This window comes from Ranitomeya variabilis, chromosome 1 (assembly GCF_051348905.1).
Source record: "Ranitomeya variabilis isolate aRanVar5 chromosome 1, aRanVar5.hap1, whole genome shotgun sequence".
Lineage (NCBI taxonomy): Eukaryota > Metazoa > Chordata > Amphibia > Anura > Dendrobatidae > Ranitomeya > Ranitomeya variabilis.
The window spans coordinates 981,959,151-981,984,958 of record NC_135232.1 but is presented as its reverse complement, the minus strand read 5'-3'; the positions used below and the strand labels follow the sequence as shown (position 1 = coordinate 981,984,958).

Below are 25,808 nucleotides of genomic sequence, written 5' to 3'. Positions count from 1 at the left end.
TTAATATAACCCCATACGTGAATATATCAAATATTTTGAAACATCTGTGGGGCCCAAATATCAGCTGCAACAGGCTCTGTTTCTGTTCCTCATCTGATCACAACTGATGCCAAAACTGATTCATAAAGGTATTTGTTCTCAGCAGGGTTATTCACATAGCGTTGGGCATGGCCGGGGATGAGATGATGAAAAATTGTGATTCAGACTCTGGATCCTCAACAACTGATGCGCCAGACCGCTGGGAACAATCCCATTGAAAACAATTAAATTAGTTCCTCCATCAATTTCTATCTGGCATTTTAGTGAAACGCTGGAAGGAAAATACAATAAGAGATAACCGATATGTGCAGTTGGACTAAGATGACTACCCAAAATTGTGACAGTGGTCCTATCAAAGAAGATGGCCGGTAAACATAGTCTATGCTGGAAATCTATCCTGGAAAATCCAGTAGTGTTCTAATATAATATATATACAGTACAAACCAAAAGTTTGGACACACCTTCTCATTCAAAGATTTTTCTGTATTTTCATGACTATGAAAATTGTAAATTCACACTGAAGGCATCAAAACTATGAATTAACACATGTTGAATTATATACTTAACAAAAAAGTGTGAAACAACTGAAATTATGTCTTATATTCTAGGTTCTTCAAAGTAGCCACCTTTTGCTTTGATGACTGCTTTGCACACTCTTGGCATTCTCTTGATGAGCTTCAAGAGGCAGTCACCGGAAATGGTTTTCACTTCACAGGTTTGCCCTGTCAGGTTTAATAAGTGGGATTTCTTGCCTTATAAATGGGGTTGGGACCATCAGTTGTGTTGAGCAGAAGTCTGGTGGATACACAGCTGATAGTCCTTCTGAATGACTGTTAGAATTTGTATTTTGACAAGAAAAAAGCAGCTAAGTAAAGAAAAACGAGTGGCCATCATTACTTTAAGAAATGAAGGTCAGTCAATCCGAAAAATTGGGAAAACTTTGAAAGTGTCCCCAAGTGCAGTTGCAAAAACCATCAAGCGCTACAAAGAAACTGGCTCACATGAGGACTGCCCCAGGAAAGGAAGATCAAGAGTCACCTCTGCTTCTGAGGATAAGTTTATCCGAGTCACCAGCCTCAGAAATCGCAGGTTAACAGCAGCTCAGATTAGAGACTAGGTCAATGCCACACAGAGTTCTAGCAGCAGACACATCTCTACAACAACTGTTAAGAGGAGACTTTGTGCAGCAGGCCTTCATGGTAAAGTAGCTGCTAGGAAACACTGCTAAGGACAGGCAACAAGCAGTAGAGACTTGTTAGGGCTAAAGAACACAAGGAATGGACATTAGACCAGTGGAAATCTGTGCTTTGGTCTGATGAGTCCAAATTTGAGATCTTTGGTTCCAACCACCGTGTCTTTGTGCGACGCAGAAAAGGTGAACGGATGGACTCTACATGCCTGGTTCAACCCGTGAAGCATGGAGGAGGAGGTGTGATGGTGTGGGGGTGCTTTGCTGGTGACACTGATGGGGATTTATTCAAAACTGAAGGCATACTGAACCAGCATGGCTACCACAGCATCTTGCAGCGGCATGCTATTCCATCCGGTTTGCGTTTAGTTGCACCATCATTTATTTTTCAACAGGACAATGACCCCAAACACACCTCCAGGCTGTGTAAGGGCTATTTGACCAAGGAGGAGAGTGATGGGGTGCTAAGCTAGATGACCTGGCCTCCACAGTCACCATACCTGAACCCAATCGAGATGGTTTGGGGTGAGCTGGACACAGAGTGAAGGCAAAAGGGCCAACAAGTGCTAGGCATCTCTGAGAACTCCTTCAAGATTGTTGGAAGACCTTTTCCGGTGATTACCTCTTGAAGCTCCTCAAGAGAATGCTAAGAGTGTGCAAAGCAGTCATCAAAGCAAAAGGTGGCTACTTTGAAGAACCTAGAATATAAGACATATTTTCAGTTATTTCACACTTTTCTGTTAAGTATAGAATTCCACATGTGTTAATTCATAGTTTTGATGCCTTCGGTGTGAATTTACAACTTTCATAGGAAAATACAGAAAAATCTTTAAATGAGAAGGTGTGTCCAAACTTCTGGTCTGTACTGTATATATATATATATATATATATATATATATATATATATATATATATATATATATATATATTAAACTCTCTGTAGGGTTGCATATATTAAAGAAAATGACCGCTATATTTAGCAAATGAATACATTGTCCAAATGTGGACATGATTACTAATATATAAGCAATATATAAGGATGTAGGTTCTCTGCCTGTACTCGTCACTTTTCTCACAGACTGACCCAAGACTTCTGTCCATACAACAGCTGTTGGTGGCGGAGCGTTTGACCATCTCTCCATCAGCCGCCTCCAATTAATCTTTACCACATCAAGTGTTTTTCAATTGGACAAGGTGATGCTCAGATCTGGTCACATGCTCTTTCAACAGTAGTCATTTTATGGACAGGAAAACTTTGCAGTCTGTGAGGAAAGCTGTACTAACAAGCGCAAGAGGAGAACCGGTCATTCTTATATACCAGAAAGTGCCAGAAAATCATGTCTCCAACACATCTGTTAAAATAAAGATAAAATGCACAATCTCTTTAAATCAACATTGGTTAATTTTTTTAACTGTATTTGTGCTTGTAAATTGCCCTAAATCAAAACTCTATACCATACTGTCTAGTATTTTTCCTCTTCTATTAAGCACTAGAGTGACACTGAAGCAAAAGAAAATGCAAAGCATGCTTACAAATAATGTAAGTCCGGATACCGGTGAAATGTATCAGCTCCAAGTTTCTTTAATAGATTATGCTGCAATGACCTGTAAACGATAATTGCAATTGTTATAAAGTAACATTTACATTTTTATTACTTTTAAGTGGAATAAAATTAATTCTTATAGTCAGATTATAGTGAATGAAACTGTATATGATAGAGGCAAAAGTGATCTCCTCTCCTAATCTGCACCATGGTACATGGCTAATCATCAGGGGCATGCTAAATAAGCATTGGGTATTTATTCTAAGACTAAGGGTTAATGAATGAAGAGAAGCCATGTGCACAGAGTTTCCATAGGGGTACACATACTACCTAAGCTTCCATATCATGGAACCACAGTCAGTCTGAGGACCCTGTCATTATAGTTTTCTCTCCTAGAAGCAATTATTTAAGCAGAGAATAGATCCATAACATGAATGTATCTGTGTGAAATCCGAGGTAGAACATGGGCATATAGTTTGGGTGGCAACAACATGGATCTGCGAATAGCCATATATATGAGGCACCTAGGCTACAGTGATGCACCAGAAATGAGAAGAATTGGGTGTTCTAACCAACGGTGACATGTTATCATCAACTGAGAGATAATACCCAAGACATAATTTGTATTAGTACACTGAATATTCACAGATGAAATGCTTGAGGGACACCGAATAGTAAAAATGTACATTTATTAAAAGTGAAGAAACTTTATGTAGGTGACTGTGTTCATGTCTGGACCGATGCCCTGCAGTGTACTGGTTTAAGGTGTAACTGTTACTTCAGAAAGCTTCAGCGATGTCATAGGAACATTAATAGATGCTACCAAGATTTCACCACTAGTCTTTAAAGGGAATCGTCAGCACACAATGATGGTTCTAGCCAAGCACAGGCACTCGGTGCACTCTTGGCGTTACAAAACAGTTCAGTGCACCTGCCTACCTATTTGTTTTCCATTTATCTCCTCCCCTTCTTCCCTGAATAACAGCTCTGCATTTACAAAAACTAAAGAAGGGAGGAAACAAATAGAAAACAATTTGGAAGGAAGGTGCACTGAACACCAAATTCTTATGCTTGGTCTGAACAGTTATTCTGTGCTGACAGACTCACTTTATTTTCAAATAAATTAGATAATTACAAATATTTTATAAAGTATATTTTCACATTTTAGCTACTCTTTAGATTTGTTTTAATGGTAGAATGTTTCTTTAAATTAAGTTTAAAATTGAACTCATGTTATTTCCACCACGCAACCTCCCTACCCTCTCTATCATAATAAATTACAATATGCTTTCTGGTGTTTTACAAGTCCGCTGCCTCAAAGTAACTCTCGACTCTTCCCTGTCCTTCAAACCACACATCTAGCTTATACCACGTCCTGCAGCCTCCAAATAAAAAATATTTCCAAAATCCATACTTTCCTCAACCAATAATCAACTAAAATATTAGTACATACCCTCATCATCACCACCTCAACTATTTCAATATTCTCCTGTGTGGCCTCCCAGCTAACACTCTAGCACTCCTCCAGTCCATCTTTAAGGCCGGTGTCACACTTGCAACTGCAATGCGAGAAACTCGGGCGAGTCTCTCACCTCAATTCCCGGCAATGCCGCCGGCGGTTCAGACTGAAGCTTTCAGCTGCATAGAAATTTATGCAGCCGCACACTCCGGTCCTGAGTGCCGACGGTAGTGTCAGGTATTGAGGCGAGTTTCTCGCATTGCAGTTGCAAGTGTGACACAGGCCTAACACTGCAGATAGATTAGTTCACCTCTCACATTGCTACTCCACTCCGTCTCCCCTCTGACAATCCCTTCACTAGCTTACAATTCCCCAGTGACTCCAGTTTAAATGATTAACAATGACTAATAAAGCTGTCCATAATCTGTCTCCTCGATTCATCTCCAAACCAATATCCTGATACCTCCACACACGTAATCTCTGGTTTTTACAAGATCTGCTTTTCTCCTCCACCCTTATATATTCTTCACCCAACAGGCTCCAAGATTTTTCCTGAACATTCTCCATTTTTGGGAATTCTATGTCTCAGATTGTTCGAATATCTTCAAACACAACCTGAAAACAATCTCTTAAAAAATGTTCCACCCTGCAATAACTCCACTGCCATTTCACTACCACTAGAGATGCTGGTGCTAACCCCAACCTATTGTCCCCTTCCCCATTACCCTGTAGATTGTAAAGGTACCGTCACACTCAGCGACGCTGCAGCGATATAGACAATGAGCCGATCGCTGCAGCGTCGCTGTTTAGGTCGCTGTAGAGACGTCAAACACAGCAGCTCCAGAACGATGCAGGAGCGATCCAGTGATGTAACGGTGACTCATTTATCGTTCTCACAGGTCGTTAGCTCCATGTAAAACATTGCTGGCATCATTGCTTTTGCTGTCAAACATGACAATACATGCCGATCTGATGACCAAATAAAGTTCTGGACTTCTAGCTCCGACCAGCGATATCACAGCGGGATCCAGATCGCTGCTGCGTGTCAAACACAACGAGATCGCTAACCAGGATGCTGCAACATCACGGATCGTTGTCGTTCTCGTTGTAAAGTTGCTGAGTGTGAAGGTACCTTAAGCCTATGAGGGCAGGGTCCTCTGTTCCAGTCTGTCACTGTTACCATTTGTTCACTGTAATTTATATATGAATCTTCTATGTAAACCCATTTCACATGTACAGCACTAGGGAATTAATGGCGATTTATAAATAAATAATAATAATAGTATTATGTAGTAAGGAACGTTTAATAAGTGTGCATCAGCGCTCCTCTCTGTGAGATGTTAATGAAGCTGCATATAAGCGCACTTTTGCCTGTGTGCGCACATAAACTATATTAATAATGAGAAAAAACTCTTAGATTCACTACAATACACTGCTGCTTTTAGAAGCCTACCTGTGCTTCTATGTCTCTGTGGTCTAGCGTGCTCTCCGGGGTTGCACCAAAAGTTAGAGACACAAGATTGAGCTGTCTTGGATCCACCCAAGGCGGTGAATCAGCTGTCCGCAGACTGTGTAGACAGCTTGGTGGCCGCTCACTTCTGTCATCGCATTAGTCTGCACAAGTCTGCTGATGGAAAGATGGAAAGAAAGCCAGTCTGTTCATCCAACATGTTTCTGAGGTTCCGACCTCCTTTGTCAGGGATCAAGCACTGATCCAGAACAGTTGATTCACTGCCTTGGGTGGATCCATAGCAGCCGAATCATCTCATCTCGTCTCTCTACCTTCGGATGCAACTCAGAAGAGCATGCTAGTCCACAGACACATAGAAGCACAGGTAGTCTTCTATAACCAGTGTATTGTAGCATATATAAGAGTTTATTCTAATATAGTATTGTGTAGTAGTTATTATGTTTGGATATCAGGCACACAAATATAAAATCTAATAACCTTCAGGTTACTGGACAAAAATATTTCAATGCGGTAATTCATAATGTATTGACTAAACCAAATATAAAAAAGTGTAAATTGTTTTTCTCATCCAGATAAACAGAATGGCCTGCTTTACTCACAACATGGTCACATTTGAGGAGACAGAAGGGACACTTCGTAATTTGGCTCCATCACAGTCAAGTTCTAATCCACGGCACAAACACTGCGTTGGCACTTCCCCAAGCACTGGATCAAAAGAAATAGAAACATGAGAGAAGAGAATGGCAGGGTGGCATTGAGAGGTCACCTAGCACTATACTCTGCTTACAAGGGCTTCATGACTGGTCTCTTCTAATTGTCGGTAACAGCAATGACATATTCTTGAGATGATGGTACTGTCTAGTGCAAATTGTTCAAGTATTATTCATTAAAATATGTTTGGATACATGTCAAATGCAAGACTCCCAACATAAAAACGCTTCATAATTTTTGCTTTTGTGTCCTTTACTAAGAAGCACAGGAGCATTAGGTCAGCAGTGGGTAGAGATGTGTCACCAGCTGAGACCATTAGGTCAATGGTGAAAAGAGTAGCAGCCAAGTTTTCAATATATAACGGTGTGTTGGAAATATCCTTTGGTGATTTTATTTTTTAAAGTTTCAATGCAAAATGTAATGGCCCGATAGGGTTTGGCAGTATTCACTTGTTAGTAAAACATGATGTCCTGATGTCAGTGATACAAGATGTCATTTATAAAGATACATATACTTATTTTCTATAGGACCCTCATGGGACTAAACATTCCTGGATTATTCTTGCCACAGATTATCAAAAATTGTGGTGTCTAAACCCCAAGACCAGTGTCTATCAACAAAATAACTGCACTACTAGAGGACTTTGCTAAAGACTGGGACCCTTTTATTCTAGTGATCACTTGGACTCCCACCAATCAACATAGTCTATTCTTAGTGCTGGATACACAATGAATGCTCTATATATCTTTCCATGCATAACAAGTTTTAACCAGGGTTAAAAAAAAGCCATAAAAGCACAATATAATTATCTTGATGTATTTTAACAAAATAGGCAACTATGATCAAACATTAATTACTGCTGTTATGTTTTACATTACTAGTCAAAGGTTTGGACACACATATTCATGCAATGGTTTTCCATGTTCTTATTGGAATGCGCACATTGTAGATTCAGGCTGAAGGCAGCAAAACCATGAATGCATACATATGGAAACAAGGAGAAAAGAAATATGTGAAGCAAAAAAGAATATGTGCTATATCTTTGATATCTTCAAAGTATCTCCCTTTTACTCTGATGACAGAGTTTTTTACTTCTTTTACTTCTTTGGCATTCCCTCAAGAGGCTTCATCAGGTAGTCATCCGGAATTGTTTCAAGTGGAGAGGCATGACTCATTGAGAGTTAATTTGACAAATCACTCGCCTTCAGATAGTGTTTGCTACTGTCAGGTGTGTTTTACAGAGACAGTGGTAGTACACAGTTCCATACAGTGCCGAGTTTTATTCCACAACTGTTCAAAGCCAGAGTAGGGCAATAACTACTCAAAGTAAATAGAAAAAACTGTGTGCCAATACTTTAAGAAGTGAAGGTCATTCACTTCGGAAAATTGATAGAACCTTGAAGACATCTTTAGGTGCAATCATGAAAACCAGTAATCGCTATGATGAAACTGAAGATCATTCCAGGAAAGGAAAATTTATAGTCACCCGCAAAGGATAATTAATAAAACCACAATACCAATATTAAGTGCCATTATACACAAGAGCTCTGTATATAGTATACAGTGATAGTGTCAGTGTACAGGTAATACAGTGATCACCAGTGACGTTATGCAGAGGATCTCTTTATATAGTATACAATGTACTGGTAACACACTGTCTCACCAGTGACATTATACACAGGAGCTCTGAATATAGTATACAGTGTATAGTGTCAGTGTACAGGTAATACAGTGAGCACCAGTGACATTATTACACAAGAGCTCTATATCTAGTACACAGTGTACAGTGTATAGTGTCAGTATACCGGTAATACAATGACTCACCGGTGACATTATACACAGGAGTTATGTATATAGGAATATAGTGTACAGGTAATACATGGATCAATAGCGACATTATACACAGGAGTTCTGTATATAATATATAGTGTACAGGTAATACAGTGATCACTAGTGACATTATACACAGGAGCACTGTATATAGTGTCAGTGTACAGGTAATACAGTGATTGCTAGTGACATTATACACAGGATCTCTGTATATAGTGTATAGTGTACAGCTAATACAGTGATCACCAGTGACAGTATACACAGTAGCTCTGTATATGGTGTATAGTGTACATGTAATACAGGTTATATAGATAAACTTATTCTGCTTTGTTTCTTTACTCCTTATTTTCTTATGTATTTCTTAGTTATTTTGCTGTCTTCAGTCTAAATCTACATGTGCACATTCCAATAAAAACACAGTCGTTGCATGAATAGTTGTTTCCAAACTTATGACCGTTACAGTATATACTGTAGAAAATATTGGGTATTTTGCCTAAGAAAAATAAGCACATTGTAATTGTCGTTGATAGATCAGAAGAATGTTTTTAGAAACTTGTTTGATTTTCATTAAGGTTTCTCTGTACATCTCTGAACTATGTGATTCAGACAGAATTTTCAGTGGAAGATTCCCTATAATGAGGCAGATGTATGCACTGTGGACACCGACTGGCCTATGTATAAAAGTGCGGTTGGTCACAGTTTTCTGCTCTTCTGAAAAGAAGGAGACCGCTGAACAGAGGTCACATGGAGTCCAGAGTAACTCTGGTGCCTCATTATAGTGAATGGATCCCTCGGGGGTTTCATCTGAATCACTTCACTTGGAGATTTAGATGGAAACCCCAATGTAAGTGCTCAGCATACGGTAGAGCACAGGATAAATGTGATCCCAAATGTTATGTAAAATGTTCCAAGCAAAAGCTTCAAATAAATCCACAAAAAAAGCAAGTCCCCGCTCAGGTCTGTCATCTGTTAATGGAAATATAGGGGACTTCCATGTTACTGGTAGTACAAAGGCTCTGGAAAAGCTAAATGGCTTCTTGGCACTCAAAAGAAATTCAGCAAATTCTGCGCTCCCAAATCTAAATGTCCACCTCCCTTCTGAGCCCCAGTGTGCCCAAACCACATTTAGTGTCCACATGTTTGGCATTTCTGAAGCGGTAAGAGACCACCTAATTTATGGGTGCATGTCTCCAGAAGCACAAGCTTGGCATCAAGAACTACAATGTACTAGATGCTAAAATGGCAGTTACAGGCTCTGTATATGGAGCCCGCAAATTATTCTAGGAAAATTTGCGCTCCAGGAGGCAAATAGCCCTCCGACCCTTCCGAGTCTCGCCATATGGCTAAGCAGTACTGTACAGCCCCAAATGGGGCATTTCTACATTCAGCAGAAATTGTGGGACAGATTTTAGGGCCACTTTAACCCATTCCCCCTCATGAACATGTAAAATTAGGGGTTAAAACAACATTTTAGTGGTAAAATTTTCTCACCGCTCAATCGTATAAAATTCTGTGAGGCACATGTGGTGTCAATATGGTCACGGCATACCTAGATAATCTCATTGGGGGCTGTAGTTCATAAATTAATGCCACTTATGGGGGCTTCCTGCTGTTCTGGCACCTCAGAGACTGTGCCTGTGACATGGCGCCCTCAAACCATTCCTGCAATCTGAACTCGAATATGACGCTTCTTCCCTTCTGAGCCTCGCACTGTGTCTCAAAAGTAGTTTTTGACCACATATGGAGTATCAGTGTACTTAGGAGAAATTGCACAATGCATTTTTGGGTCCATTTTCTCCTGCTTTCCTTGTGGAATTGAAAAAATTTGGGACTGAATCAACCTTTTTTGTGAATTTCTTTTTCATTTTCACAGATGAACGTTGTAAAATTCTGTGAAGTACCTGTGGGTTCAAGGTGCTCACTACATGTCTAGATAAATTCCTTCAGGAGTCTAGTTTCCAAAAGGGGGACACTTGTGTGGTTTCCCACTATTTAGGCACATCAGGGGCTCTCCAAATGCATCTTGACTCCCGCAGACATTCTATGAAAGGCAGCATTCCAAAATGTCACTCCTTCCTTTCTGAGCCCTGCCATTTGCCCAAACAGTAGTTTTTCCCCACTTATGGGGTATCTGCGTACTCAGGAGATATTTCAAAACAAATTTTGGGTTCCATTTTCTCCTGCTACCATTGTGATAATAAAAATATTGGAGCTAAAAGAAACCTTCTGTGAAGCACCTGGGGGTTTAAAGTGCATAACACACATGTAGATACTTTCCTTGAGGGGTCTAGTTTCCAAAATAGGGTTACTTGTGGGAAGTTTCCAATGTTTAGGCACATCAGGGGCTCTTCAAGCGTGACCTGGCATCCACTAATTATTTCAGCAAATTTTGAGTTCCAAAAGTGAAATGGCGCTCCTTCCCATACTTGCCATGACAGCAGTAGTTTTCTCCCACATATTAGGTATCGACGTAACTGAGTTGAAATTGCAGAACAAATTTTGGGGTCTATTTTTTCCTGTTGCCCTTGTGAAAATGCAAAACTTGGGTCTAAAAGAACATTTTTTGTGGGATTTTTTTTTTATTTTCATGACTCAACATTATAAACGTCTGTGAAGCACCTGGGATTTCAACTGTTTAGGCACATGAGGGGCTCTCCAAATGTGGCATGTTGATTCCAGCCTATTTTGCACTCGAAAAGTCCAATGGCACGCCTTACCTTTCGAGCCCTGCCGTGCACCCAAAATGTAGTTTTCCTCCATATATGGGGTATCGGCATGCTCAGAAGAAATAGCAGAACACATTTTCTCCTGTTAATCTTGTAAAAATAAAATAATTAGATCTAAAATAAATTTTTTGGAAAGAAAGTTACATGTTCATATTTTCCTCCCACATTCCTTTAATTCCTGTGAAGCACCTGCAAAGTTAAAAAACTTCTTGAGTGTGGTTTTGAGCACCTTGAGGGGTGCAGTTTTTAGAATGGTGTCACTTTTGGTTATTTTCAGTCATATAGGCCCCGTAAAGTCACTTCAAATGTGAGGTGGTCCCTAAAAGATAAGGTTTTGTAAATTTTGTTAGAAAAATGAGAAACTGTGGTCAACTTTCAACCCTTATAACTTCCTAAAAAAAAGTTAAAAAAATTGTGCTGATGTAACGTAGACATATAAGAAATGTTATTTATTAACCATATTGTGTGACAAATCTCTCTGATTTATGGGCATAAAAAAAAAATTGAAAATTGCAAAATGTTTTGAATTTTCGCTAAATGGGTACTACTTGTGATTCAGTGAGGAGATATTGGAAGGCCTTTAACAAATACCTGTGTGAATTTGTGTGAGTTGCTGAATTGGGAGTAGCTATATTCATAAGGAGTTAACTTAGGGTGGGGGCTCATAATTAAGGGGATATAAGGGGCAGCTGTTTGGGGCTCAAGTCCTTTTTGGAAGTGCATCTGAACAGCAAGGTGGATTGCTGTTGAGGGGAGATAGAGAGAAAAAAAAAATCTATAAATCTTCAGCACAGCGAGTGTGAGCGAGCTGAGTGTGACCTGAGCGTAAGTGTGAACGGCGGTAAGTGTGTGACTTGTGATTCAGTGACTTTGGATTCAGGGAGTTTCCAAGGGAGGAATTGCTTCTGTTTTTTTTTTTTTTGGTTTAATTAATACTTTGTATTTATTTTTAATTAACGTTTCTGTGTGGTGCAATCCCCATTAGGAAATGTGCTCCACTATTGTTAATGCCATCCAGTGCACATCTTGCCACATGTATGCAGTCCTTGACCAGCCGGTCGAGGGTGCATACTGCTGTGCGAGATGTGAGCACATTGTGCATTTGGAAACCCAGATACTGGATCTAAATGTGCAGCTGGCAACACTGAGATCCATAGACAATATGGAGAGGAGTCTTCTGCTCACAGAGCAGACGCTCAATGGGATAGATGAGGAGGGGGATGGTAGGATGGAGCTGCAGGACAGTGTGGCAGTTAGCTGGGTGACAGATAGAAGGCGGGGTAGAGGGAAGAGTGCCAGGGAGGCTAGTCCTGATCTGGCACACCCCAATAAGTTTGCTAAGTTGGCAGATGAGGGGGGTGCCAGTACAGGGGTAGCACTGCTGCAGCCAGGCATGTCCTCTGAAAGCCGGAGGAGTGACTGCTCCAGTAAGGAGGGAAAAAGGAGAGCAGGGCAGGCCAGACAGGTGCTGGTAGTGGGGGACTCAATTATTAGGGGAACAGATAGGGCAATCTGTCACAAAGACAGGGATCGTCGGACGGTGTGCTGCCTACCTGGCGCTCGAGTCCGACACATCGCTGATCGGGTGGACAGATTACTGGGAGGGGCTGGTGAGGACCCAGCGGTCATGGTGCACATTGGCACAAATGACAAAGTTAGAGGTAGGTGGAAGGTCCTTAAAGATGATTTCAGGGAATTAGGCTGCAAGCTGAAAGCAAGGACCTCCAACGTGGTATTTTCCGAAATACTGCCTGTACCACGTGCCACGCCAGAGAGGCAACGGGAGATTAGGGAGGTTAATAAGTGGCTCAAGAATTGGTGTAGGAAGGAGGGGTTTGGGTTCCTGCAGAACTGGGCCGACTTCTCAGTTGGCTACAGGCTCTACGCTAGGGACGGGCTGCACCTCAATGGGGAAGGTGCAGCTGTGCTGGGGGAGAAAATGGTTAGAAGGTTGGAGGAGTGTTTAAACTAGGGATTGGGGGGGAGGGTATTCATTTTATAGGAGGGGAAGATAGTGCAGATAGAGACCTGGGCACAAATAAGGAAGTTGGGGGTGGCGGTGGCATGGGGGGTGGGGTTAGAACAGTTAGTAATTTAAGAAAGAATAGAGGTACAGAGAGTAACATAAAGTGCATGTATACTAATGCCAGAAGCCTCGCCAACAAAATGGACGAATTAGAACTAATGTTGTTGGAGCATAATTATGACATGGTGGGGATATCTGAGACGTGGCTGGATGAGAGCCATGACTGGGCTGTTAACTTGCAGGGCTATAGCCTGTTCAGAAATGACCGTACAGATAAGCGAGGGGGAGGGGTGTGTCTATATGTAAAATCTTCCTTAAAACCCATCCTGCGTGATAATATAGGTGAATTTAATGAAAATGTAGAGTCCCTGTGGGTGGAGATAAGGGGAGGGGGAAAAAATAATAAATTACTGATAGGGGTTTGTTATAAATCTCCAAAACTAATGGAAGCAATGGAGAATATCCTCGTAAAGCAAATAGATGAAGCTGCGACTCAAGGAGAAGTCATTATTATGGGGGACTTCAACTACCCTGAAATAGATTGGGGAACAGAAACCTGCAGTTCCAGCAAAGGTAATCGGTTTTTGACAACTATGAGAGACAATTACCTTTCACAACTGGTTCAGGACCCAACAAGGAGGGGGGCACTGCTAGACCTAATATTAACCAACTGGCCAGACCGCATATCAAATATAAGGGTTGGGGGTCACTTGGGGAATAGTGATCACAAAATAATAAGTTTTCATGTAACCTTTAATAAGATGGGTAGTAGGGGGGTGACAAGGACACTAAACTTCAGGAGGGCAAATTGCCAACGGATGAGAGAGGATCTTGGTGCAATTAACTGGGACGATATCCTGAGACACAAAAATACACAAAGAAAATGGGAGACATTTATTAGCATCCTGGATAGGACCTGTGCACAGTATATACCGTATGGGAATAAACATACTAGAAATAGGAGGAAACCAATATGGCTAAATAGAGCTGTAAGGGGCGCAATAAGGGACAAAAAGAAAGCATTTAGAGAATTAAAGGAAGTAGGTAGTGAGGAGGCATTAAATAAATACAGAAAATTAAATAAATTCTGTAAAAAGCAAATCAAGGCAGCAAAGATTGAGACAGAGAGACTCATTGCCAGAGAGAGTAAAAATAATCCCAAAATATTCTTTAACTATATAAATAGTAAGAAACTAAAAAATGACAGTGTTGGCCCCCTTAAAAATAGTCTGGGTGAAATGGTGGATGAGGATGAGGAAAAAGCCAATATGCTAAATGACTTTTTTTCATCAGTATTTACAAAAGAAAATCCCATGGCAGACAAAATGACTAGTGATAAAAATTCCCCATTAAATGTCACCTGCTTAACCCAGCAGGAAGTACAGCGGCGTCTAAAAATACCGTATTTTCCGGCGTATAAGACGACTGGGCGTATAAGACGACCCCCCAACTTTACCAGTTAAAAAATAAAATCTTCTTAAAAGTTGGGGGTCTTCTTATACACCGTATGTCGTCTTATAGGGCCGGTGAATATGTGCCTTTTGGGGGGGGGGGAGTGATCCTGATGAGGACGAGGGGGCGTCTCACAGGAAAGTGAGTATCCCCCATTACCTTATCATAGCGCTGCAGCGTGGGGTCTCTGTGCTGGGAGCGGCGGCTGCTGTGCTGTGGCGGCTCCTCTTCTGCAGTGTGGGGCCTCTGGTGCTGTGGGGCAGTGGCGGCGGCGTATCTTCATGCAGTCGGGGCTCCTCCGGCATCTCAGCCTGGAAGCCCCGCCGGCAACTCCATCGGTACAATGCGGTCAGGTGGCCTCCGGGAAAATGGCCGCTGCTCAGATTCAGATCTCGTCCCGAGATCTCGGGAGACGAGATCTGAATCTGAGCAGCGGCCATTTTCCCGGAGGCAGCTCAATAGGTGCGATGCGGTGGCCCGGCCGCTGGGGGCTGTGCATGCTCAGATTCAGATCTCGTCCCGAAATCTCGGGACACGAGATCTGAATCTAAGCAGCGGCCATTTTCCCGGAGGCCAGCGCATTACACCGATGGAGTTGCCGGCGGGGCTTCTAGGCTTTGAGATGCCGGAGGAGCCCCGACTGCATGAAGATACGCCGCCGCCGCCACCGCCACCGCCCCACAGCACCAGAGGCCCCACACTGCAGAAGAGGAGCCGCCACAGCACAGCAGCCGCCGCTCCCAGCACAGAGACCCCACGCTGCAGCGCTATGATAAGGTAATGGGGGATACTCACTTTCCTGTGAGACGCCCCCTCGTCGTCATCAGGATCACTCCCCCCCACCCACCATATACACCCGGCGTACAAGGCGATTCCCGGCGTACAAGACGACCCCCGACTTTTAAGAAGATTTTCAGGGGTTAAAAAGTCGTCTTGTACGCCGGAAAATACGGTAACTAAAATTGACAAATCTCCGGGCCCGGATGGGATACACCCCCGAATACTGCAGGAACTGAGTACAGTCATTGATAGACCATTATTTTTAATCTTTAAAGACTCCATAATAACAGGGTCTGTACCACAGGACTGGCGTATAGCAAATGTGGTGCCAATATTCAAAAAAGGGGCAAAAACTGAACTCGGTAATTATAGGCCAGTAAGCTTAACCTCTACTGTGGGTAAAATCCTGGAGGGCATTCTAAGGGATGCTATACTGGAGTATCTGAAGAGGAATAACCTCATGACCCAGTATCAGCACGGGTTTACTAGGGACCGTTCATGTCAGACTAATTTGATCAGCTTCTATGAAGAGGTAAGTTCCGGACTGGACCAAGGGAACCCAGTGGACGTAGTATATATGGACTTTTCCAAAGCTTTTGATACGGTGCCACACAAAAGGTTGTTACATAAAATGAGGGTAATGGGGATAGGGGAAAATATGTGTAAGTGGGTTGAGAGCTGGCTCAGGGATAGGAAACAAAGGGTGGTTATTAATGGAGCACACTCGGACTGGGTCACGGTTAGCAGTGGGGTACCACAGGGGTCAGTATTGGGCCCTCTTCTTTTTAACATATTTATTAATGACCTTGTAGGGGGCATTCAGAGTAGAATTTCAATATTTGCAGATGACACTAAACTCTGCAGGGTAATCAATACAGGGGAGGACAATTTTATATTACAGGATGATTTATGTAAACTAGAAGCTTGGGCTGATAAATGGCAAATGAGCTTTAATGGGGATAAATGTAAGGTCATGCACTTGGGTAGAAGTAATAAGATGTATAACTATGTGCTTAATTCTAAAACTCTGGGCAAAACCGTCAATGAAAAAGACCTGGGTGTATGGGTGGATGACAAACTCATATTCAGTGGCCAGTGTCAGGCAGCTGCTACAAAGGCAAATAAAGTAATGGGATGTATTAAAAGAGGCATAGATGCTCATGAGGAGAACATAATTTTACCTCTATACAAGTCACTAGTTCGACCACACTTAGAATACTGTGCACAGTTCTGGTCTCCGGTGTATAAGAAAGACATAGCTGAACTGGAGCGGGTGCAGAGAAGAGCGACCAAGGTTATTAGAGGACTGGGGGGTCTGCAATACCAAGATAGGTTATTACACTTGGAGCTATTTAGTTTGGAAAAACGAAGACTAAGGGGTGATCTTATTTTAATGTATAAATATATGAGGGGACAGTACAAAGACCTTTCTGATGATCTTTTTAATCATAGACCTGAGACAGGGACAAGGGGGCATCCTCTACGTCTGGAGGAAAGAAGGTTTAAGCATAATAACAGACGCGGATTCTTTACGGTAAGAGCAGTGAGACTATGGAACTCTCTGCCGTATGATGTTGTAATGAGTGATTCATTAATTAAATTTAAGAGGGGACTGGATTCCTTTCTGGAAAAGTATAATGTTACAGGGTATATACACTAGATTCCTTGATAAGGCGTTGATCCAGGGAACTAGTCTGATTGCCGTATGTGGGGTCGGGAAGGAATTTTTTTCCCCATGGTGGAGTTACTCTTTGCCACATGGGGTTTTTTTGCCTTCCCCTGGATCAACATGTTAGGGCATGTTAGGTTAGGCTATGGGTTGAACTAGATGGACTTACGGTCTTCCTTCAACCTTAATAACTATGTAACTATGTAACTATGTAAATGTACATTTTTTTTTATAAATAAACGCAAGTCATATCAAACTAATTTTATCACTATGATAAAGTACAAAAAACAATCTTGGAATTAGTGGGATCCCCTGAAGTGCTCCAGATTTATTAACTCTTGAAATGACACTGGTCAGAATTGAAAAAAATGTTGGCCTGGTCATAAAGGTGAAAACAAGCTTAGGGGGTTAAGGGGTTAAAGGTGCAGTGCGTGCACCTGTAAAAATGCCCCCAGACAATAGGCAGGTGTCTGGGCAATCCTCATACTTTGCTAGTGGTAGTTTGTGAGCAACAGTATGCTGACAGATCCCCCGTCCTTAGCCTAATATAGTTATTTACCTAATCTGTGCTGTCTCTGTAGACCTGTGTAGTTTATATGTGACCTCTAAGCTGCTCTGGCGGTACCTGAACCCTGTACTCACGTCAGCAGTACAGGAACCATTTCCCGAGATCTGTGTGTCTGAAGAACCCATCTCCAAAGTCCACGTTGTCCATACTGTCAGTTAGTTTTCAAATCTTTTCTGTCTGTGACTCCATTCCTGTGTTATCGTCCTGTGAACCCAACCCCTGGAATCGGCGACTAACTGCAGATGAAGCCTGACTCCACAGTCAGGAGTTCCAGTGAACACCAGATGGCCACTTAGGTATGCTCCTCACAGGCAAGCCAAGCCCTGTGGCAAAGTAGGTCCAAGAAGCTTGATAACATCATGCTACAGTATTAACTTCATAGAGTAAAAGCTCACAGACGCACAAAGAGGACTTAAAAATCCTCCAGAAAATTGACAAAAAAATCACAGAGAAAAAAGCAGAGATGGTTACCTGCTGAAGCCTCCAAACAAATGCACCAGCAGGGCGCATCGGACCCGATTAATGATGGCAACAACACAGGTGCAAAAAATACCGATGAAACAACCACTTTCAATCCAGTATTGGTTGTTTGGCATTAGTGCACAAAAAGATAAACGATAATAGTCTGTATGTGGCATTGTTCACACAAGCAATGCAGAGCATCTGGTCTACAGCCTATTACTAACGCACATACAGGCGGGCTGCCCAGTGCTATAAAATGCATGCTGTGTGAATAGAGGCCTACAGTTTACAGAGTTTTTTTTTTTCTGCACTTTATCTTGCAGGGCGCAGTCGGACCAAGATGGCTCTGTAAACTGTAGGCCTCTATTCACACAGCATGCATTTTGTAGCACTGGGCAGCCCGCCTGTATGTGCGTTAGTAATAGGCTGTAGACCAGATGCTCTGCATTGCCTGTGTGAACAATGACACATACAGAATATTATCTCTTATCTTTTTGTGCACTAATGCCAAACAACCAATACTGGATTGAAAGTGGTTGTTTCATCGGTATTTTTTGCACCTGTGTTTTTGCCATCATTAATCGGGTCCGATGCACCCTGCTGGTGCATTTGTTTGGAGGCTTCAGCAGGTAATCATCTCTTGCTTTTTTCTCTGTGATTTTTTTTAGTATTAACTTCATACTTATTTTCCACCTTGTCCCTCTATTAAATCCGATTTGTTCAGTTAAAGGGAACCTGTCACCCCGTTTTTTCCGTATGAGATAAAAATACTGTTAAATAGGGCCTGAGCTGTGCATTACAATAGTGTATTTTGTGGACCCCGATTCCCCACCTATGCTGCCGAAATACTTTACCAAAGTAGCCATTTTCGCCTGTCAATCAGGCTGGTCTGGTCAGATGGGCGTGGTGTCTTCCCCCAGATCTTGCTTAGTTTTCCGTTGGTGGCGTAGTGGTTTGCGCATGCCCAAGTCCAGAATCCACTGCACAGGGGAGGGAAAAGAGCGCGATCTGCGCTATTCCCCTGGTGATCGGTGGGGGCGGCCATCTTCCTGTGGCTGCGCGTGCGCAGATTGAGCGCTCTGCTGCCCGGGGCTTCAGGAAAATGGCCGAGGGATGCCGCGCGTGTGCAGATGGAGATCGCGGCGGCCATTTTCCTGAAGCAGAGATGCGAACTCTGCTTCAGGAAAATGGCCGCCGCGATCTCCATCTGCGCACGCGTGGCATCCCGCGGCCATTTTCCTGAAGCCCCGGGCAGCAGAGCGCTCAATCTGCGCACGCGCAGCCACAGGAAGATGGCCGCCCCCACCGATCACCAGGGGAATAGCGCAGATCGAGCTCTTTTCCCTCCCCTGTGCAGTGGATTCTGGACTTGGGCATGCGCAAACCACTACGCCACCAACGGAAAACTAAGCAAGATCTGGGGGAAGACACCACGCCCATCTGACCAGACCAGCCTGATTGACAGGCGAAAACGGCTACTTTGGTAACGTATTTCGGCAGCATAGGTGGGGAATCGGGGTCCACAAAATACACTATTGTAATGCACAGCTCAGGCCCTATTTAACAGTATTTTTATCTCATACGGAAAAAACGGGGTGACAGGTTCCCTTTAAACACACTTCTAAATAGGAGTAATAAAAAATGTATTTCTTAAAAAAGGAAAGAAAAAGAAAAATACAGAACATTTGGACTAATGCACTCATATTTCATTTCTGTTGTGTGTAACTTTCCAAACAACTAAGGTGATAATAATTCAGATGTAAATTAATATTAATGTGAATAGAGCCCATACATATTCCCCCCAATAGATCATTCAGCTACAAGGTTGATAAGTTCAAGGCCTCATTAAACCTTTATTATAAGGCTCTTTTTATAATTAACATAGTATTATTAATGTATAAGATTTTAGAATAACTATTTGTTGCCAGTAAATAACTGAAGTATTTTAACTCTGCTAGTGATTTATTCTGACAGCATTATCCATGTAATATATAAATACGTCCACCCATAATTACTGATAATGCTTTTATTTAGTTTGTATTTTTAAGTCTATTATTCTTATTTGTAATGCACATTTGAATTTTAACTGATAGGAGTCAATAAGTAAACCATTGAGTTAGCCGGAACAGGAAAATATTTATCGAACTGGTCACTTTTGTAAATTATCATGATAAGGGTGCTGAGACACCTGAAACGTGTAGGAATCATTGCTAACATTAAGGTTTTATTCTAAGTTCTCCATATTATATTCACTTGAATAAATAAATCATATTTGCCCATGAGCTGGATCCTCCCTTTTCTCACCTTGCTGCTGTTGTAATGCCAACATTCTGATGTACTGTTTTTGGATTACTTTGAGATCTGTAATCACTTGTAAAACTTGTCTCTCCATTTGTATGAATAAAGTGCTGTACATTGATTTTTTTGTAAATTACAAGCTGGGATACAATTATTTTCTAATAATGTTTGAGTAACTTAACGCTTGCATCATCAATTTTTTTGGTCTTTCATGTATGTACTTGGAGGTGTATGGCAGTATGCTCTAGTAAGTGGCGCCTGCCACTACTATTTTAGGAGTACAATTTATGCTATGGAGCTGCATGTCACCCTGCCTTTGCCTCTAAACACTACTGCTGTTTCTCAGTAATATTCTGCAATGTGAAATTAAATAAATGATTTCCTATGTCAGAACGGTGCAATAAATCTGTCTTATACAAACCTTCAAAAAATCGTTTCAAGTTATTGTGCAATGAGAAAAACCTCATAAGATCTGAAGAAGATACTTAATGCATCTGTTTTCTCTTTGCCTAATCTTTTACAAAAAAGATTCCCAATGACACTTTCACCTATATGAAGGACTAAAAGACATACAGGGGCATTACAAAAAGATTCCCAATGTCACTTTCACCTATATGAAGGGCTAAAAGGCATACAGGGGGATGTAAAAGTTTGGTTTCTCCTGTTTTCTCCTGTTCAAAATTACTGTTATTGTGATCAGCTAAGCAAACTAAAGATGAAATGATCTATAAGAGGGCTAAAGTTTAACATGATACATTTCCTTTGTATTTTAAGGAAAAAAATACATATTGTATTTTTTTTTACAAAATTACAAAAGGGAAAATGGACTGCTGCAAAAGTTTGGGCACCCTTGGAGATTTAGTTACAGCATGGTTATTGTGCTGTGTAGCTTGAGTCCTCATCCTCTCAAAATATCTTCTTGGGATTCTCCCCGTTTTGTTTTTAACTGATTTTATGTATTAATTTTGTTCTTTTTTCCTTATTTTTTATTAGTTTTGCCTTGCCGGATAGCAGAATTTGGTAGAGACCGCCCTTCTTTTCTGCTGTTGAAGAATCGTCTTTGTTATACTACTATGATGAATTTTTCACTTATTACACTAGTTGCATAATAAATTATGTTGTTGTATACTTTTATGATGTTTGTTGTTCAATGTTTAGCTATATATTCTTGTTTGTACAATGTAGCCGTGATTGGTACTGTTACATATATTATATGCTAATCACGTTTTTTTCACAGTGTCACTTTCAGTATTATTAATGGTTTTAATTATTTTTGGTCACTTGCCAGTCCGTGGTCTGCGGTATGAATGAGTTTGGTTTTTGTTTTTACATCTGCCGCTCTTATTGCACTTATTGTAGGTGTTTATATATCGGTTCTTCACAGCATGATTATAATCTTCATCTTTATCTCTATGGCGGCACTGGGGACGCATGCGCTCCTTGGGTTTGGTTACCTCCGCATCCCCTATGGCTATCTTGAACCGGTGTGTGCGCATGTCATGACGTCATACGGCGGACTTCCGCCTTGTGCTCACACATCGGTGACAGCCGCTGGTGATGCGGTGCCCGGATCTAGGTGCGCATGCGTCAGTAGCCCAGTAGCATTTCCGGCGCTGGTACTATATTAAGGCATTTGAACAGCTGATTAGCATCCCCTTTCGAAAAAGCTTGGCGGCGAAACGCGCGTCAAGGGGTTCCTGGTGCGCTGTGGGTGAGCTGTCCGGCATATTTATGGGTAAGCACTTTAGTGGTCATTTGTGCATGTATGTAGCGATTTAGCATTTGCTCCATATGCGTTATCAGCGGTGGAAGCATGCAATTCGCTACCTTATAAAGTGACTATATGGATGGCCACACACTATTATTGTGATCTTTACTTACCGGATATATTCTTTGCTCCCCACGTTCACCTGTACTGCTTCAGTATTTCTCCTTAGTTCCAATCTGTTATGGTGCATATTTGGATATTTATTGTTGTATATTATCTTCAACTTGTTTCAAAAAACTCTTTGTAATTTTATATTGTATTAATAAAGCTATTGTTATTATGATATTTGGGATTCTTGTACTCCACTTTTTTGCTTTTATCTATGATTCTTGGAGTGGCCCTAGCAAACCAGTGTATCTGGGTACTACGTATGGGAGAGTTACATCTTATTTCTCTCGGCCTTATACTTTCTGTGTGCTTCATGATTTCTTGTTAAATAGTGACATATCTGTGTTTTTCACAGCTTCTGATTTGAGGCAAATGGACTATCGCACCCGAGACCAAACCTGGCTATCTCGATTACAGGATGTTTTTAAGGAGGACTCTGGTGGTATTTTAACATTAAGCGGTGGAGACTCAAGGGAGAGGATTGAGAGACTCAAAATTCTGCTGCATAAGCGGACAAAATTATGGTGGAATAGGGCCTTTCTGGGACAATACCTGACTCGCAGCTTGATCCCAAGGGGCCTAAGAATCCAAATTTTTCCGTCATTTCCAGTGGAAGATGAGGTCTTTAAAAAGGAATGGGAGGACTTGGCCACTAAATGCTCCCGTGGGTTTATGGAATTATTAATGAAATTTGACGAGACAAGACTAGTAGATATTGAAAAGGAGATAGATAACATCCAGTTAACTGTTAAAAATGACTTGACAGTAGAGGCATTAGATAAACTTAATGGGGAATTAGAGAAAGACTTCTCCAAGTGGGAACAAGAGATAGGAGCTGTGAAAACTAAGAAGCTACAGAGAGATAACATGGATTATAAAGAAAATAAAGTATATCGTTGGAGGGCCAATAAAAAGGCCCGCCCGACTCAATCTCATACAAGGTCGGGTTCTGTTTCATCGCTAACATCTGTAGATGAATCAAGTATAGCCTCCGATGTATCTGTAACAGCAGGTGGTCCTAAAAAAAGAAAACAACAGCCAGGAAGATTTGCTAAGGAGAAACATAACAATAAGAGGAAACCTCTGTCTTCCCCCATTTACGATCGCAAAGCCACCAATACAAATCTGGAGGTAATAAACCTTTCCTCACATAATTTGTCAGAAACACAACTAGAGGTATTGAGATTGGGTCTTAATTTTGTTCCATGCGCTGCCTTTGATTTTTTCACAGCTGTGAAAGATACACACCTCTTTTGTCGTAAACTTATTTTAAAGAAGTTGCATCACCAAAAGAATGGAGATGTACATCTCTCTAATGATATGGAACAGGAGGCTCTTGAAGCATTGGAGGACCTACTGAAGGAACAAGACATTGAAGGTATAGGTAATTTTCCTACTCCCGTTGGGTCCAGATCTCTCACTTTCCCCCCCTTGTCCTTATGTCCACAAGTGGAGATTTTTTGCAGGCTCGTTACGGAGGATTTGAAAAAGATCCCTGGGTATAGATGTAATGAGAACCTCACAGGCCCGCAGAGGAGGGCTTTGAGGGAACTGCAAGCACTTGAATCTGTGGTTATTAAGCCGGCGGACAAGGGGGGGAATGTGGTGATCTGGCCAACTGACAAATATGAGAGAGAGGCTTTTCGGCAATTGAGAAATAAAACTACCTATCAGAACTTACCACATGATCCTACACCAACTTTCTCTAGGGAGTTGGATTTAATTCTATCCAATGCTGGCGAGTCCGGTATTGTTCCCAGAAAGGTCCTGGATGGTCTTCTGCCCAAGTTTCCGAAAATCCCGACTTTTTACCTTTTACCAAAGGTACATAAGGATATTGATAATCCTCCTGGCCGTCCGATTGTCTCTGGCATAGGAGGGTTGAGTGATGGGGTTTGTAAATTTATTGATTTTTATCTTAAACCATTGGTTGAAACCCTCCCCTCCTATGTCAGGGACACTACTGACGTACTGACTCGGGTCAATGGTCTGTCCCTCGAGGCGGGCATGATATTGGTGACCATAGATATTGAGTCATTGTATACCTCAATTAAGCATGAGGATGGTCTTACGGCAGCCCGCTTCTTCCTTGAGACGACCAACTGGGATGGTCACTTTTCTGAGTTTATTTTGGATTTGATTCAATTTGTGTTAACCCATAATTATTTTGTTTTTAAAGATAGGTTTTTTCTACAGCTACAAGGTACCGCAATGGGCGCGGCATGTGCCCCGGCTTATGCAAATTTATTTCTTGGATACTGGGAGAGAATTATCTTCCAGGAGGACGGGGCACATGCCGCGGACCAAGTGGTGGGCTGGTTTCGGTACATCGATGATGTGTTGATGATTTGGAACGGTGATGAGACCAGCCTATCCACATTTATGCGGTACCTTAATGAGAATTGTTTTAATTTAAAATTTACATATTGTTGGCATCAGAAGAAAATTAATTTCCTTGATATCACGTTGTGTGTCGCGGAGGATGGTTCCATTGAAACGGATTTGTACCGTAAAGAAACATCTGTTAACTCACTGTTACATGCCTCCTCGGCACACAACTATTCTGTCATTAAAGCCATCCCAGTTGGTCAATTCCTGAGGGGGAGGCGGGTTTGCTCTACTGGGGCCCGCTTCGAGGGACAGTCGATGGCCCTTGCTGAGAGATTCAGGAGTAGAGGATATAGTCGGAGATGTATCAAGGCAGGTTACAGAAGGGCAAGAGCAACAGCCAGGGAGGATCTCCTTATTAAGTCCACAAGGAAGAGGTTGACGGGCGGATCTGAAATCAGATTCATATCTACCTCTAACTGCCACTGGGATCGGATGCGTGAAATTCTGAATAAACACTGGTCAGTTTTGAAAACGGACAGTGTGCTTGCGGCTCAACTACCACAGGTTCCATTGGTAACACAACGCAGAGGGAGGAATCTTAGGGATAATTTGGTGCATAGCCATTATGTGGCTGCAAGAAAATCCCTAGTGACTAACTGTCCTCCCCGCATTGGATGTTTCCCGCATTGGATGTTCGTGTGTCGCGTGTCCTAACATCCTTAGATGTGGGACCTTTACAACATCTGATGGGAGCAGGGAATATAAAATTCGAGAGTATATCTCATGTAGCACTACTCATATTGTTTACTACGCCACATGTCCCTGCTCCCTCATCTACGTAGGTCTCACCTCTAGGGAACTTAAGGTTAGGACGCGCGAACACGTCCGTGACATTATAGCCGGTAAAGATGTCTTGGATGTGTCATTACTTAAGACCTTGCCAAGGCACTTCAGAAAGTTTCATCGTTCTGATCCCAGTGGCCTTAAAGTTAGGGGTATTGATAAAATACATGGTGGTATCAGGGGTGGCAATCTAGGCCAAATATTGGCACAACGCGAATGTAAGTGGATTGTCACCCTTGATACCATGACCCCTAAGGGCTTAAATGAGTCGATCAGTTTTGCCCCATTTTTATGAGTTTTTCCTTTTGTTCCCCCTCCCCCCCCCCTTCTTTGGTCCTTTCCTAAGCGATGATTTAGTTACAGCATGGTTATTGTGCTGTGTAGCTTGAGTCCTCATCCTCTCAAAATATCTTCTTGGGATTCTCCCCGTTTTGTTTTTAACTGATTTTATGTATTAATTTTGTTCTTTTTTCCTTATTTTTTATTAGTTTTGCCTTGCCGGATAGCAGAATTTGGTAGAGACCGCCCTTCTTT

General features: G+C 41.8%; 1 protein-coding gene across 1 annotated transcript in view; it reads right to left on the bottom strand.

Moving 5' to 3' along the window:
• The window catches only part of RXFP1 (relaxin family peptide receptor 1), a 577,565-nt gene that overhangs the window by 138,051 nt on the left and 413,706 nt on the right, over nt 1–25,808 (bottom strand). Inside the window, exons 4-5 of the mRNA XM_077279409.1 lie at nt 6,302–6,407; nt 2,762–2,833 (exon numbers count right to left, since the gene is read on the bottom strand). Of these exons, the coding sequence (XP_077135524.1) occupies nt 2,762–2,833; nt 6,302–6,407 (178 nt within the window). The remainder of the gene's footprint in view (nt 1–2,761; nt 2,834–6,301; nt 6,408–25,808) is intronic.